At 46.5% G+C, this 12,857-nt stretch overlaps 1 protein-coding gene across 1 annotated transcript; it reads left to right on the forward strand.

Moving 5' to 3' along the window:
- The first annotated feature begins 513 nt into the window (after positions 1–513).
- Positions 514–2,363, forward strand: LOC141085487 (uncharacterized). The gene is made up of 2 exons (XM_073570886.1): positions 514–1,018; positions 1,133–2,363. Exons 1-2 carry the CDS (start codon positions 924–926, stop codon positions 2,079–2,081), a joined length of 1,044 nt encoding a protein of 347 aa, XP_073426987.1. The 5' UTR covers positions 514–923; the 3' UTR covers positions 2,082–2,363.
- Positions 2,364–12,857: the final 10,494 nt, after the last annotated feature.

The following is a 12,857-nucleotide window of genomic DNA, read 5'->3' on the forward strand; positions in this document are numbered from 1 at the left end:
AACAAGTGTCTTTATACTTGCAGATCACTTCAGGAAGCACCGCAGCTGCCAATGCAGCTGCCCCAAACCGTAATGTCTTCCCCTGAAAGCTCCCCCTCACATCATCAGCGAGCTGAGGTAAAAAAAAAATTTTTTTTTATTTAAACTAATTTTTTTTTTTTTTGGTTAAAAAGACTATCCATGTATTATGTTTTAACAGGAAGCTGATCAAGAGGAGCTTCCAGGAGGAGACGTGCAGGGTGGAGAGACGCAAGGAGGGGGTGCGCAGAGTGTAAGTTTAGCACATACACAGATACATAATGCTACACCCAACACAAACATTGATCACAGTGCACACACCATAACTACGTATCCATCCAAACAAAATTTTTTTTTTTTTCCCACAGTCTTCAGAATCCGGTGCCTGCACTAGAGTGACTCCCAGGACATCCCAGGGTCATCAAGGTGATGCATCTGTTGGTCGGCAAACGGTAAGTAACCCTATTTGGATAATTGTTTAAATGAACATTATGTGTTTGAATAGAATGTAATTTTTTGTTTTGTTTTTTATCTTCACAGGTTTCACAGCGTGCTCCCCGGAGACATCTGGAGGAGGGTGTTATGATTGATACTAATGAACTCATCCGTGAGGTGGAAAACCGGGAGCCGCTGTGGAACATGGCAAACCGTCTATACGCCGACCAACCAACCACCCGACGGCTCTGGGATGAGGTCTGTTCTTCAGTTATTGAGAACTGGGAGGAACTCAATGCGAGGGCCAGGGATTTTGTGCGTAAGTATTACAACTTCAGTAACTTATATTCTAGCATGTGAAGTGTTGAATACTAAACCCCTTTTTTTTTTTTTTTTGCTTCACAGGTGACAGGGTTATCACATGGTGGCGGTCGCTCCGGGATCACTTCAAGAGGGACTACAACAAGGAGATGCAGACCCCGAGTGGATCGGGAGGACGCCGGGGACCCCAGTACAAGAACTACAAAGCCCTGGCGTTCCTGCGATCAACAATGGTGTGCAGAAGGTAAATATTCCCCAAACCATTTCTGTAGTAGAAATGTTTAACCAAATTTTTTTTCAGCAGACTTAAATATCAATATTTTTAATATACATTTTTTTCTCCTTTTTTTTTTTTTAGCACCATCTGCAGCACTCGGGAGTCTGCATCAGAGTTGCGTCCCTCTGGAGTGATCCCTAGTGAGACCGCCCCCGGTGACCACATCGAGGTATCCGACCCCTCTGTACCTACCCTCTTGTCTCATCCCTCTATCCCCTCCACCAGCACTGGAGCAGCAGGGCAGACTTCATCACATGAAGCTGCTGGTGACGACTTGTTCCCTGTTCCCCACCCCTCAGACACTGCCGCAACATCTCGACCAACTTTTGGTTCTGGCCGGCAGCGTCTGAGGAGTCAGGAAAGGATGACCTTGTCTGACTGTTTGAGTCTAAACTCATCTGTCCAGCATGGTTTCCACACTTATGGAGAACGGTTATCTTCTGGGTTGACCATGCTCAATCAAAGTATCATGGAACTCAGAAGATACATGGAACAGATGAATTTAGAATCAAACCAGACACCGAGACATACCTTTTTTCAATCTGTTGTCCGGCAAATGGAAGGTTTAAGTACTCACCAGCAGATGCGTGTGATGCAAGCCTGTCAGAATGCTCTAGTGGAAGTACTTGCTGAAGCATCCCATCCTCCCCCTGTCCATCCTCCCTCTGTCCATCCTTCCACAGTCCATCCTTCCCCCGTCCATCCTTCCACCACCATCCATCATACAGCCGTCCCTCCTCCTACCACTCCCTCTCCTTTCTCTAGTTCCCCATTCCATTCTTCCCAGTACCTTCCTTCCCCATTGCATTATACCCCAATGCCCTCACCATACCCACCCCCACATACACCTTCAAAGTACCCACAAACCTCGTCTGTCCATCCACTCCCATCCCAACCACATGTGTTTAAACCCCCCTTCCACTTCTGGTCCTCACCAACTCCCTCCCCAGTCCTCTACCCCCCACTCGATGTGGTCAACCCTGTTAACCCCTCCAATACTATCCCCACCCAACATTATCACACTTTGTAATGTTTTTTCTGTTATCCAAAAAACATACCAAAAAAAAAAAAAAAAATTTACAAAAAGGTAATATATACCAAAAAAAAAAGTTACAAAAAAGGTTTAACCCCTTAACGACCGCCGATACGCCTTTTAACGGCGGTAATTAAGGGTACTAAAACCACAGCGCCGTTAATTCACCGCGCTGTGATTTAAGTGAATAGCACCACCCAGTGTCGGATTTTCTCCAGGGTCTCGGCTGCCAGGGGTAGCCGAGACCCCAGAGAACATGAATCGGTCGGTTTTTACCGACCCCCGCTTTTGCGATCGCCGTTATTAACCCTATAACGGCGACCGCAAAAAAAAAAGCCGCGATTTTACATTTAATTTCTCTCTCCTCTGATGTGATCGCACATCAGAGGAGAGAGAAATAGGGTCCCCGATCCCCCCTCTCCATGGCCCTCCGTCCTCTCCCGGTGGTCCCACGTCCCGCCGGCATCCTCCGATGGGCGCCGCCATCTTGAAAATGGCGGGCGCATGCGCAGTGCACCCGCCGGGAATCTGCCGGCTCCGGCTGGCAGATTCCATTCATTATTTTGATCACTATGATAAACGATCATAGTGATCAAAATAAAAAAAATAGTACATAACCCCCCCGTTTATCACTCCCTTATATAGGCCAATATAATGAAATAAAGAAAATATTTTTTTTTTCAGTTTTCCATTAGGGCTAGGGTTGTGCTAGGGCTAGGGTTAGGGCTCGGGTCACGACTAGGATTAGAATTAGGGTTAGGGCGAACTAGAATTAGGGTTAGGGGTGTGTTGGGGTTAGGGTTGGAGCAAGAATTGAGGGGTTTCCACTATTTGCCAACTTTGGGGGTCTAAAAATTGGGGTCTAAAAAATCACTTTTGTGGAAATAAAAAAAGACTTTTTATTTTCACGGCTCTGCGTTTATAAACTTTTGTGAAGCGCTTGGGGGTTCAAAGTGCTCACCACACATCTAGATAAGTTCATTAGGGGGTCTAATTTCCAAAATGGGGTCACTTGTGGGGGGTTTCCACTGTTTAGGCCCATCAGGGGCTCTGCAAGCGCAACATGATGCCCGCAGACCATTCCATCAAAGTCTGCATTCCAAAATGGCACTCCTTCCCTTCCGAGCTCTCCCATGCGCCCAAACAGTGGTTCCCCCCCACATATGGGGTATCGGCGTACTCAGGACAAATCGCATAACAAATGTGCGGGTATGATTTCTCCTGTTACCCTTGTAAAAATAAAAATTTGGGGGCGAAAAGATCATTTTTGTGGAAAAAAAATGGATTTTTTATTTTCACGGATCTACGTTATAAACTTCTGTGAAGCACTTGAAGGTTCAAAGTGCTCACCACACATCTAGATAAGTTCCTTAATGGGTCTAGTTTCCAAAATGGGGTCACTTGTGGGGGTTTTCCACTGTTTAGGCCCATCAGGGGCTCTGCAAGCGCAACATGATGTCCGCAGACCATTCCATCAAAGTCTGCATTCCAAAATGGCACTCCTTCCCTTCCGAGCTCTCCCATGTGCCCAAACAGTGGTTCCCCCCCACATATGGGGTATCGGCGTACTCAGGACAAATCGCATAACAACTGTGCAGGTATGATTTCTCCTGTTACCCTTGTAAAAAATAAAAATTTGGGGGCGAAAAGATCATCTTTGTGGAAAAAAATAGATTTCTTATTTTCACGGCTCTACGTTATAAACTTCTGTGAAGCCCTTGGGGGTTCAAAGTGCTCACCACACATCTAGATAAGTTCCTTAATGGGTCTAGTTTCCAAAATGGGGTCACTTGTTGGAGGTTTCCACTGTTTAGGCACATTAAGGGCTCTCCGAACGCAACATGGCATCCGATCTCAATTCCAGCCAATTCTGCGTTGAAAAAGTCAAACAGCGCTCCATCCCTTGCGAGCTCTGCCGTGTGCTGAAATAGTGGTTTACCCCCACATATAGGGTATCGGCGTATTCAGGAGAAATTGTACAACAAATTTTGTGGTTGATTTTCTCTTTTAACACTTGTGAAAATAAAAAAAATTGGTTCTGAAGTAAATTTTTTGCAAAAAAAAGTTAAATATTAATTTTTTCCTTCCACATTGCTTTAGTTCCTGTGAAGCACTTAAAGGGTTAATAAACTTCTTGAATGTGGTTTTGAGCACCTTGAGGGGTCTAGTGTTTAGTATGGTGCCACTTTTGGGTATTTTCTGTCATGTACACCCCTCAAAATGACTTTAAATATGATGTGGTCCCTAAAAAAAATGGTTTTGTAAATTTTGTTGTAAAAATGAGAAATCACTGGTCAACTTTTAGCCCTTATAACTTCCTAACAAAAAAAATTTTGCTTCCAAAATTGTGCTGATGTAAAGTAGACATGTGGGAAATGTTATTTATTAAGAAATTTTTGTGACACATCTCTCTGATTTGAGGGCATAAAAATTCAAAGTTTTAAAATTGCAAAATTTTCAAAATTTTCGCCATATTTCCATTTTTTTCATAAATAAACACAAGACTTATAGAAGAAATTTTACCACTAATATGAAGTACAATATGTCACGAAAAAACAGTCTTAGAATCAGCGGGATCCATTAAAGCGTTCCAGAGTTATAACCTCATAAAGGGACAGTGGTCAGAATTGTAAAAATTGGCCTGGTCATTAAGCTGCAAACTGGCTCTGTCGCTAAGGGGTTAAGATACCAAAAAAATTAAAAAAAAAAACACTGTTTTTTTTTTTTTTTTTTTTTTTCAAAAAACTTTATAGTGTTGCTTCTTTTTTGCTTCTTTCTTTGGAAATATTCAAATTACACCAGTGGTGTAAAAGGTAAACACAAGATTGGTAACACAACACACAACACTGGGTAATATTTCACAGTATTCCGATGGTGTACAAGGTACCAAAAAACAACACTTGGTAGCACAACATTTGGTACTCAACACTTGTGAACATTTCAAAGTGTAAAACGCTTGGTACACAACACTTGGTAAAATTTCAAAGTGTAAAATTTTACGCTTGGTACCCAACACTTGGTAACATTTGTAAGTGTAAAACAACGCTAGGTACACAACACTTGGTAAAACTTTACGCTTGGTACCCAACAATTGGTAACACTGCAAAGTGTAAAACTTAAAAAAAAAAAATAATAACTTGGTAAACCAAATCACATGGTAACACAATGCTTGGGAAAACCAAACACTTGGTAAAATTTCAGTTAAAAAAAAAAAAAAAAAAAAAGTTACTCACAATTGGTATGAAGAAAATTATATCATGTCATCTTGCCAGTCCACTTGTCCCTCTGGTGTCACAAAATAGTCTGCAAAGGCGTCCCTCATTCTTGCCACTGAGCCAGTACTCCGAAAAGTTTGCTGCTCATAATCCCACAAGGTGGTTTCAGACAGATTTTCATCGATGGAAACTGGTTCCTTTGAAAGGACAAAATTGTGCAGGATTACACAGACCTTCACCACCTCATCCACAGTCTCTGTTTTCATTTTCATGGCCGTTAACAGGACTCTCCATTTGGCAGTTAAAATTCCAAACGCACACTCCACCACTCTGCGCGCTCTGGTTAACCGATAGTTATAGATTCTTTTCCGGTGTGTTAATCCACGACTACCATATGGTTTGAGTAGGTGTTTAGAAAGCTGAAAAGCATCGTCGCCAACGCACACAAAAGGCATTGGTGGGCCTGTTGTTCCAGGGAGTGGTCTTGGAGGTGGGAAGTCAAAATTGTCTCCATACAAGCGACGGCCCATGGTGGACATCTTGAATACCTGAGAGTCATTAGAACGACCGTATGCACCAATGTCCACGGCAATGAATTTGCAGTTTGCATCCGAAATGGCCATAAGCACAATAGAAAAGTATTTCTTATAGTTGTAAAACTGTGAACCAGATCCCATGGGTTTCACAATCCTGATATGCTTGCCATCCACGGCACCAATGCAGTTTGGAAACTGGCAGATTTGTTGAAACTTGTCGGCAATCTCCAGCCACCTCTCCTGTGTTGCCTCTGGGATGTATTCCTCCTGTAGAGAATCCCATAATGCCCGGCAGGTCTGTTGTACAATTCCAGCAATAGTTGAAATCCCAATCCGGAACTGGAAATGGAGAGAGGTGAGGGATTCTCCAGTTGCCAGGAATCTGTTAAAAAAATGGAAAAAAAGTAAAATTAATACAAACTACAAGCCATAACATAACAATAAAAGCCTGCAGAATCTGAAACATTTTAAAAGGTAGATAACTTACCGAAGGGTCACCATCAAACGCTCCGCCGGTGATATAGAAAACCGCATTTGTGTGTCCCTTCTCCGGATTTGTTCTCCAACACGCTCCACCAAAATCTCAAAGAATTCCAGCCTCATGCGCACGTAGTTGAAGAACTTGTCCGGATTATCCCTCAATTCCAGGTACAGTGTGGAAAAAACGCCACGGGTGAACCTCTGCGCATTAATGGGATGAATCCACTGGCGCCGTCTCCTCATACGCAGGATTCGCAATCTTCTTTTCTCCCTCTCGAGAGCAATAATTGCCAACCGATTCAAGTGAAGATCCAATTCCACACAGAAGCTGTCAATACTCGCAATAACTCCTTCCAGACTCGCACTAACTCCTTCCATCGCTGCCACTAGCTCTAAAACCTTTCAAAGAAATTGTATCACAACACTCTAGATATATTTCTCCCTAGTTTCCAGTATCCAATCACATTTGGGAGCATTCTCCAAGAGCGAATCATATTTGGGAGCATCCCATTTTGGAGGTGTGGAAAAACGGATCCGCAAGGAAACGGATCCAACGGATGTACAAAATGGATGCCAACGGATGGTACTGATCCGTTTTGTTAAGGATCCGCACTAAAATCGGTATAGCGGATCTTAAAAAAACGGATCCGTTCCATCAGCTGGCATCCGTTTTGTACATTTTTTTGCGGATCCGCCATTTTCAAATTTTGGGGAATTTTGACTGATGGCAAAAAACTGAAGTGTGAAAGAGGCCTTAACTAGAGAACATTAAGTATCCTAGTATAAGGATTCCATAAGGGATAGCATGCATATTATAGTTAAATACAGATTTGAAAAAGAATCCCTATAAAAGACCATGCCAGAGATATCTCAAATGCAAGAATGTAGGAGGGGTATGGAAAGAGCTTAGTGTAGCAATAATTCATTAGTACCATACCAAAGATGGATACTCTAGTGTCTCAAAGAAAAAAATAAGAAATAAAGAATTAAAAGATTAACAACCAAAAAAGTATATAGCCAACTGCCATAGATCTTACCAATGTAAACACTGTGAATCTCTCAATTGCATGGATTAGTTACTGAATCCTGATCATAAGGCAGTGCTGCTAAAGAAAGACAACAGGTAGAGCCAGTAAGAACTGTTTAATGAAATAGGAGCACATGACTAGAAGACCACCAATCTTACCATAAACAGCCGTGGTTCCCGAACCGGGTGACAGTTATGCGCTGTAAAGTATGCTAGCAGACTGTGGAAAAGGCGCTGAATATGTCGGCCAGAATGGATTTATATACCCGGTAGATGTGCACGCTAAAGCGCACATGTACAGACAAAGCAGGAAGTGTGATTAGCAAGATGGACGCCGGCCGGAAACAGAGGGTGGAATGTTCGGTGGAACGCAACCGGAAATGAGTCATATAATATGGCCGCAAACAGAAGTGGTTAGTGAATCGCAAGGTGGAACGCACAGCAGCGGTGTTGAGAGGACCCACTGCGTACATATAATCACAGATGGCACATAGTTCAATGGCAATGCACTGAAATGAATAATAATCACTTTGCCCTGCACTTCCCCCTCCCAGCAGTTCTCCCGGACTTGCGCCTCATGCATCAACTGTTGAAATACCCTTCATTGGGGGGTGTGGGTGCTCCACTGTTTCAGAGTCTCTTGGGCTGGTTCACTGAGAAGGAGTCTGCCGAATTCTTTTAGTACATTCGTTCCCAGGGTGACGGTGTGTGCTTTGCCTGCCTCCCCTCGGGTCATGACCACATCTCGTCGGCCCAGTTCTTTACCGCACATAGAGACCTGCATCCATGCTACCCTGATGACCAGAATTGGTAACTGGTTGGCAGCCAGCAGCTTGATTACGGGCCCCCACTGGTGCCTTATAGCCTTGGGGAAGTGCTGCTGGAAGTAGGCCTCTGGCATAGTTGTGACTTGTGAACCTGTGTCCACCAGACAGCGCACGGCACGGCCCTCAAACTCTGCCCAGATTAGCGGACACTTTGCTACTAAATCCTCGGGACTTCTGGGTCGCCCTCGCACACCCAGGGCAGCGGGGTACTCGGTACCGGGCCAGTGTCAAGGCGGGAATGTGTCACAGCAGCAGTGACCCGGTCCGTGGCCCTGGGCGCCCAATATCAATGGCGGTGATGTTAATGGTGTTAGAGTTTATTAGAGTAGTTTGTGACACCACCCATGGTGTTTGGCAAGTAAGATGTTGAGCCAACGCTGCATGTAGATCCGCTGGGACTGATGGTGTGGTGCAGCAAAGATGGTGTAGCTCCCCACAGGTGGAGCTGTAGTCCCAGGGCAGTGTAGGTGCAATGGATGAGGAGAGGCGCAGGATGGTATAGATGTTGTTACCCAGGAGTAGCAGTGCGGGAATAACTGGAGGACACCAGGGTGTGCGGTTCCAAGGCTTTATTCACTGTTTGCAGTTCACACACACGCCTGCCTCCGTACTGTGTTCTCCGGGTCAGGGCTCCAGCCAACCTCCAGGCCAGATAGGGTTCTCCCTTCCACACTCCGCCAATATGTACCTTCACTGAACGACTCCTCCAATGCGCCTTTGGGTGCGAAGCACTCCAGTACTTAGTTACCCTGGAATGCCTCTCTCTAGGTGTTCCTAGTCTTTACTTGTATGACAGACAGCTGTAGCCTGCTTCGGGGACTCCTCACTGCGTCCCGGCTCTCTATTCAGTTGCTGTTGTGTCCCAAGTCTATGATGGGAGCAAGGCGTTAGCGGCTCACTACTCCGGTGTCTGTTGCCGGACATAAAGATCCAATCAACCTCGGGGACCGGGCCCCGGCCTTTGCTCTCTCTGGACTGGAAGGGTTCTCTATCTTTCTTCAACCAGCTTCCCACCATCCTTCTATTCTCCTTCATTCCGATCTGTTCTATCTCTCTTATGGAATCTGTAGTCTCCAGTCTACGTCTCTTTCTCCTTCTCTTCCTTTCCTAAGGAGCTCGTTCCACTAAGACCAGTCCTCAGCCTCTCCTGACTGACTATCTTCCTCCGCCTTGAGCTCCTCTCAGGCTGACCTGCTGTCAGCCTGCTCTCTCTCTCAGACCCTCGTCTGACTGACTTGAAATCCTACACCTTCCCTCTCTTTTGTATCATCTCTCTCCACCCGCCTCCCAGCACATCTCGTGTTATGAAGCAGGGTTCCATGAGGGGTGCTCTGCTAACCCCCAGCCTGAAGCTGTTAGGTGGCCCCACTGAACTATCCTGAGTGTGGAATGCAGGTGTGGAGCGTGGTCAGGAGTTCCCACCTTACCTGGATGGTAGGGCACTACACCTTAGGAGAAGGTGCAGTACCTCTGTGGCGACTGAAGCCTCAGGGGCGCCACACTTCCACCACCCCTTTGCATTGGTTCTGGTTCCAAGCGGCGTCCTGTTGTGAGTTCATTTTCCCCTTCGTCACTGAGGTCTGGTGAACTCCCTATTCTGGTGAAGGAAGGTAGTGAGCCTGATTATCAGGCACCTGGGACTAATGAGGATGACTGGCTGAGTGGAGTCACTGACTGGATATAAGGCTGCCGACGCCCTTCTGCCCTGCGGGTGATTTCTCTGTGGACTCCTAGGACATCAGTCTGATTCCTGCTTCCCTAAAGCTAAGTTTTCTGCTTTGCCTTTTGCATTTATGTTTTGTTCTTGTTTTCCTTGCTTTTCTGGATTCTGCCATTCCCTGCTGGGGTGAGCTGAATCTCCTTTTGCCTGTTGCTCTGTCTTCAGAATGTTCCTGAGTACTGACATAGCTTTTTTGAAGCCTAGCGTCTTCAGGGCCTTTTTCACTGTCAGTCTGTTGGCTCTTATTTTCATATAGTTTTTCACGGATTGCAGACAGCAGCCTTCCTGTCCTTTCCTATCTAGGTAGTTTGGGCCCCGTCTTTGCTCAGTCTATCTTTCTGCCTGTGTTAGTGTTTTCATCTTGCTTCACCGTCATTATATGTTGGGGGCTGCCTATTGCTTTGGGGTCTGCTCTGGGGCAGTTTAGATTTCCCCTTTCTTTCTGTAGGCCTATTTAATTCTCCGGCTGTGATTGAGGGGTCTAGGGCATCGTAGGAACCCCCCACGGCTACTGTTAGTTGTTGTGATAGGATCAGGGGTCTGCAATCCGATAGCTGCCAACTGCTCTGGTTTTCTGGACTTAGCTAGCATTTTTGTTTTTGCCTCCTATGGTGACTCAATCATAACAGCGTCCCCCCAGCTCGGAGCCCTCTAGTCTTAATGGCCGACGGGGCGGATTCCTCCCGCGCCATGGGCACTCCCGGGCGAAGTGTCCCAATTCTCCACAATCATAACAGGCGAGGGATCGTGGAAACCGGCTTAGGCGAGGGCCGCGACGGTCCATTACTTCTTCGCCTGGCCCCGACCAGCTACCTGTGGCCTCTGCCTTTTTCTTCACTTCAGCCAATTTGCCTTTGATACTTTGTAGCTCCCACCTCATTTCCTCCACCCATTGGGGTTCACGCACGGCATTTATGGAAGCTTCGGTGCTTTGGGCCTTCCCCACGGGGACTTTCACCCCCCTGCTCCCATTCCCGTGTGCACGCCTCCCTATCTCCGAGAAGGTCAGACGCGAGTTTTCCCGTACCCGCTCCCGCAGGGCCCGGTCACTAAAAGGTCAAGTAATGTCACATCTAGGGGCCCCACGCTGGCCCCATCTTTCCTTCAATGGCTGTATACAGTTCCTGTAAAACATTCATATATTGCGTCACCGTCTCCCCTCTCTTTGCATGCGACTAAACAACCGGGTCCTAAGTTCTCCTATGTCGGTGGGATCCCCATGGGCCTCTTCCAGGATCTGCAATACCCTGGCAAAGGTATTCCACTGCCCGGGGGGTCATAACATCACTGAGTCCCGGGCTTCCCCATCTAATGCCATAATAGCCACTTCGGCCTCCAAGTCTTGGGTCATCGGGTGCATCCTCAACAACCCCTGCATCCGCTCCGTCCAGCTCCAAAGCATAGTATTGTTACTCGTGAACTTTTGGCAAGTTATTCAACATAGCCCCCAACGATATGCTAGACCGAGGAAATCCCCTTGCCCCTTGGTCTGCCGTCTCCACGCTGGTAGACTGCATCCTGCCGACTACGCCAAAATGTTGGTATCTAGCAGGTACGCAGGATGCAGTGATGAGCAGGAGGCAGAACAAGGGTTGAACTGAAGTTTTATATATAGATATAGGTTAAAGCTGACAACGAGTTTGCCACGCAGGGAAGTAAAACTCAAATGCACAATCTCACACAGAATAGACAATACAGGGCGAGAGGTGACTGTTATGCGGCCACGGACTGGGCAGCTAAGGACCCTTGGGGGGGGCTAAACAGGGGAATGAACAACGGAGAGTCACTTATCGGTCTCTGACATCCTGCAGGGTTGGTGTACGAGGAATGTCCTGGCAGCGCCTCAGCCGACGTGTCCAGCCGAGGAAGCGTTGCTGGAGGGTCTGGAAGTCCTTGCGCTCCGGTGCCACGGGGTGTACACGGGCCCTGCATAGCTCTCCTGATGCCGGGCCTTCCGCAGTGGAGAGCGGAGCAGAGGAGGCCACAGGTCCTGATGTGGAGGACACAGGCGTGGTGTGAAGCAGAGCGGAGGCAGCCATGGGTCCCGATGTGGAGGGCGCAGTCGCGGTGTGGAGCAGAGCTGAGGCGGCCATGTGTCCTGGTGTGGAGGCTGCAGCCATGGTGTGCAGCAGAGCGGAGGCGGCTGCGGGTCCCAGTGACTAGGTCAATGGCGGTGGGCAGACTGCCCAGTGAGATGCGCCGTTCAATGCACCGCTCGTCTTATAGTCGAACCGCCCCCTTTTTACCTGGTCAAAGGTTGGTCCTGGCCTGCAATCATACCCCCCGGGAACACGGGTGACAGCCCAGAAACACGGTTGGTCCTTTTACCTGGAACCACTTCCCTACACACACAAGCCGTCTTCCATAGCGTGTCCACATTGGACATTACCTGCCTGAATTCTGCTCAAACAGGTACTATTCACATGATTAGGTTTTTAAATACATCAGTTAGGGACTGCTCTGAGATGGGTATACCTTGACGTTTGGTAGAGCGGCTTAGTATACATTTTTTGCAAAAAACATATCAACCAAATACCCTGCTTTATCATCTTTTTACTAGCACTTGCTGTTTACTGTTACTTTTTTACAACAGAGTATTTTTATACGTTTGTTTTACTGTGTTTTTCTGTGTTTCAGTCTTTTAGTGGTGTGAACACTGTCATACAGACTTGTTCGCTGTGTGCATGGCCCATGTGTTTGCGCCGTTAAAAGGCGTATTGGTGGTCGTTAAGGGGTTAAAAATGCATGAAAATTATTTTGGGAAGAAAGGTATAAACACAGGTACAGTCAGTGACAGATAAACCCAAAAAATGACGCGAGTCACAAGCACATCATTAGGGCACATGGGGTATATTTGTGATGTAAAACGTAAATCCTATGGTGCTAACTGTCCCCAGTTGGTCTGTAACAAAACAGAAAGGATCTTGGTTTCCAGGAACCTCCTATAAAGACAATTGAATAATAAAAT

Source organism: Dendrobates tinctorius, unplaced genomic scaffold (assembly GCF_039654945.1).
Source record: "Dendrobates tinctorius isolate UK_male_01 unplaced genomic scaffold, ASM3965494v1 ptg000028l, whole genome shotgun sequence".
NCBI classification, from domain to species: Eukaryota; Metazoa; Chordata; class Amphibia; order Anura; family Dendrobatidae; genus Dendrobates; species Dendrobates tinctorius.

Excerpts from the sequence above, each read along its gene's own strand:
- LOC141085487 (XM_073570886.1), top strand. The coding sequence starts at position 924 with ATGCAGACCCCGAGTGGATCGGGAGGACGCCGGGGACCCCAGTACAAG. Across the intron at positions 1,019-1,132 it reads TCAACAATGGTGTGCAGAAG|CACCATCTGCAGCACTCGGG; the intron begins GTAAATATTCCC and ends TTTTTTTTTTAG.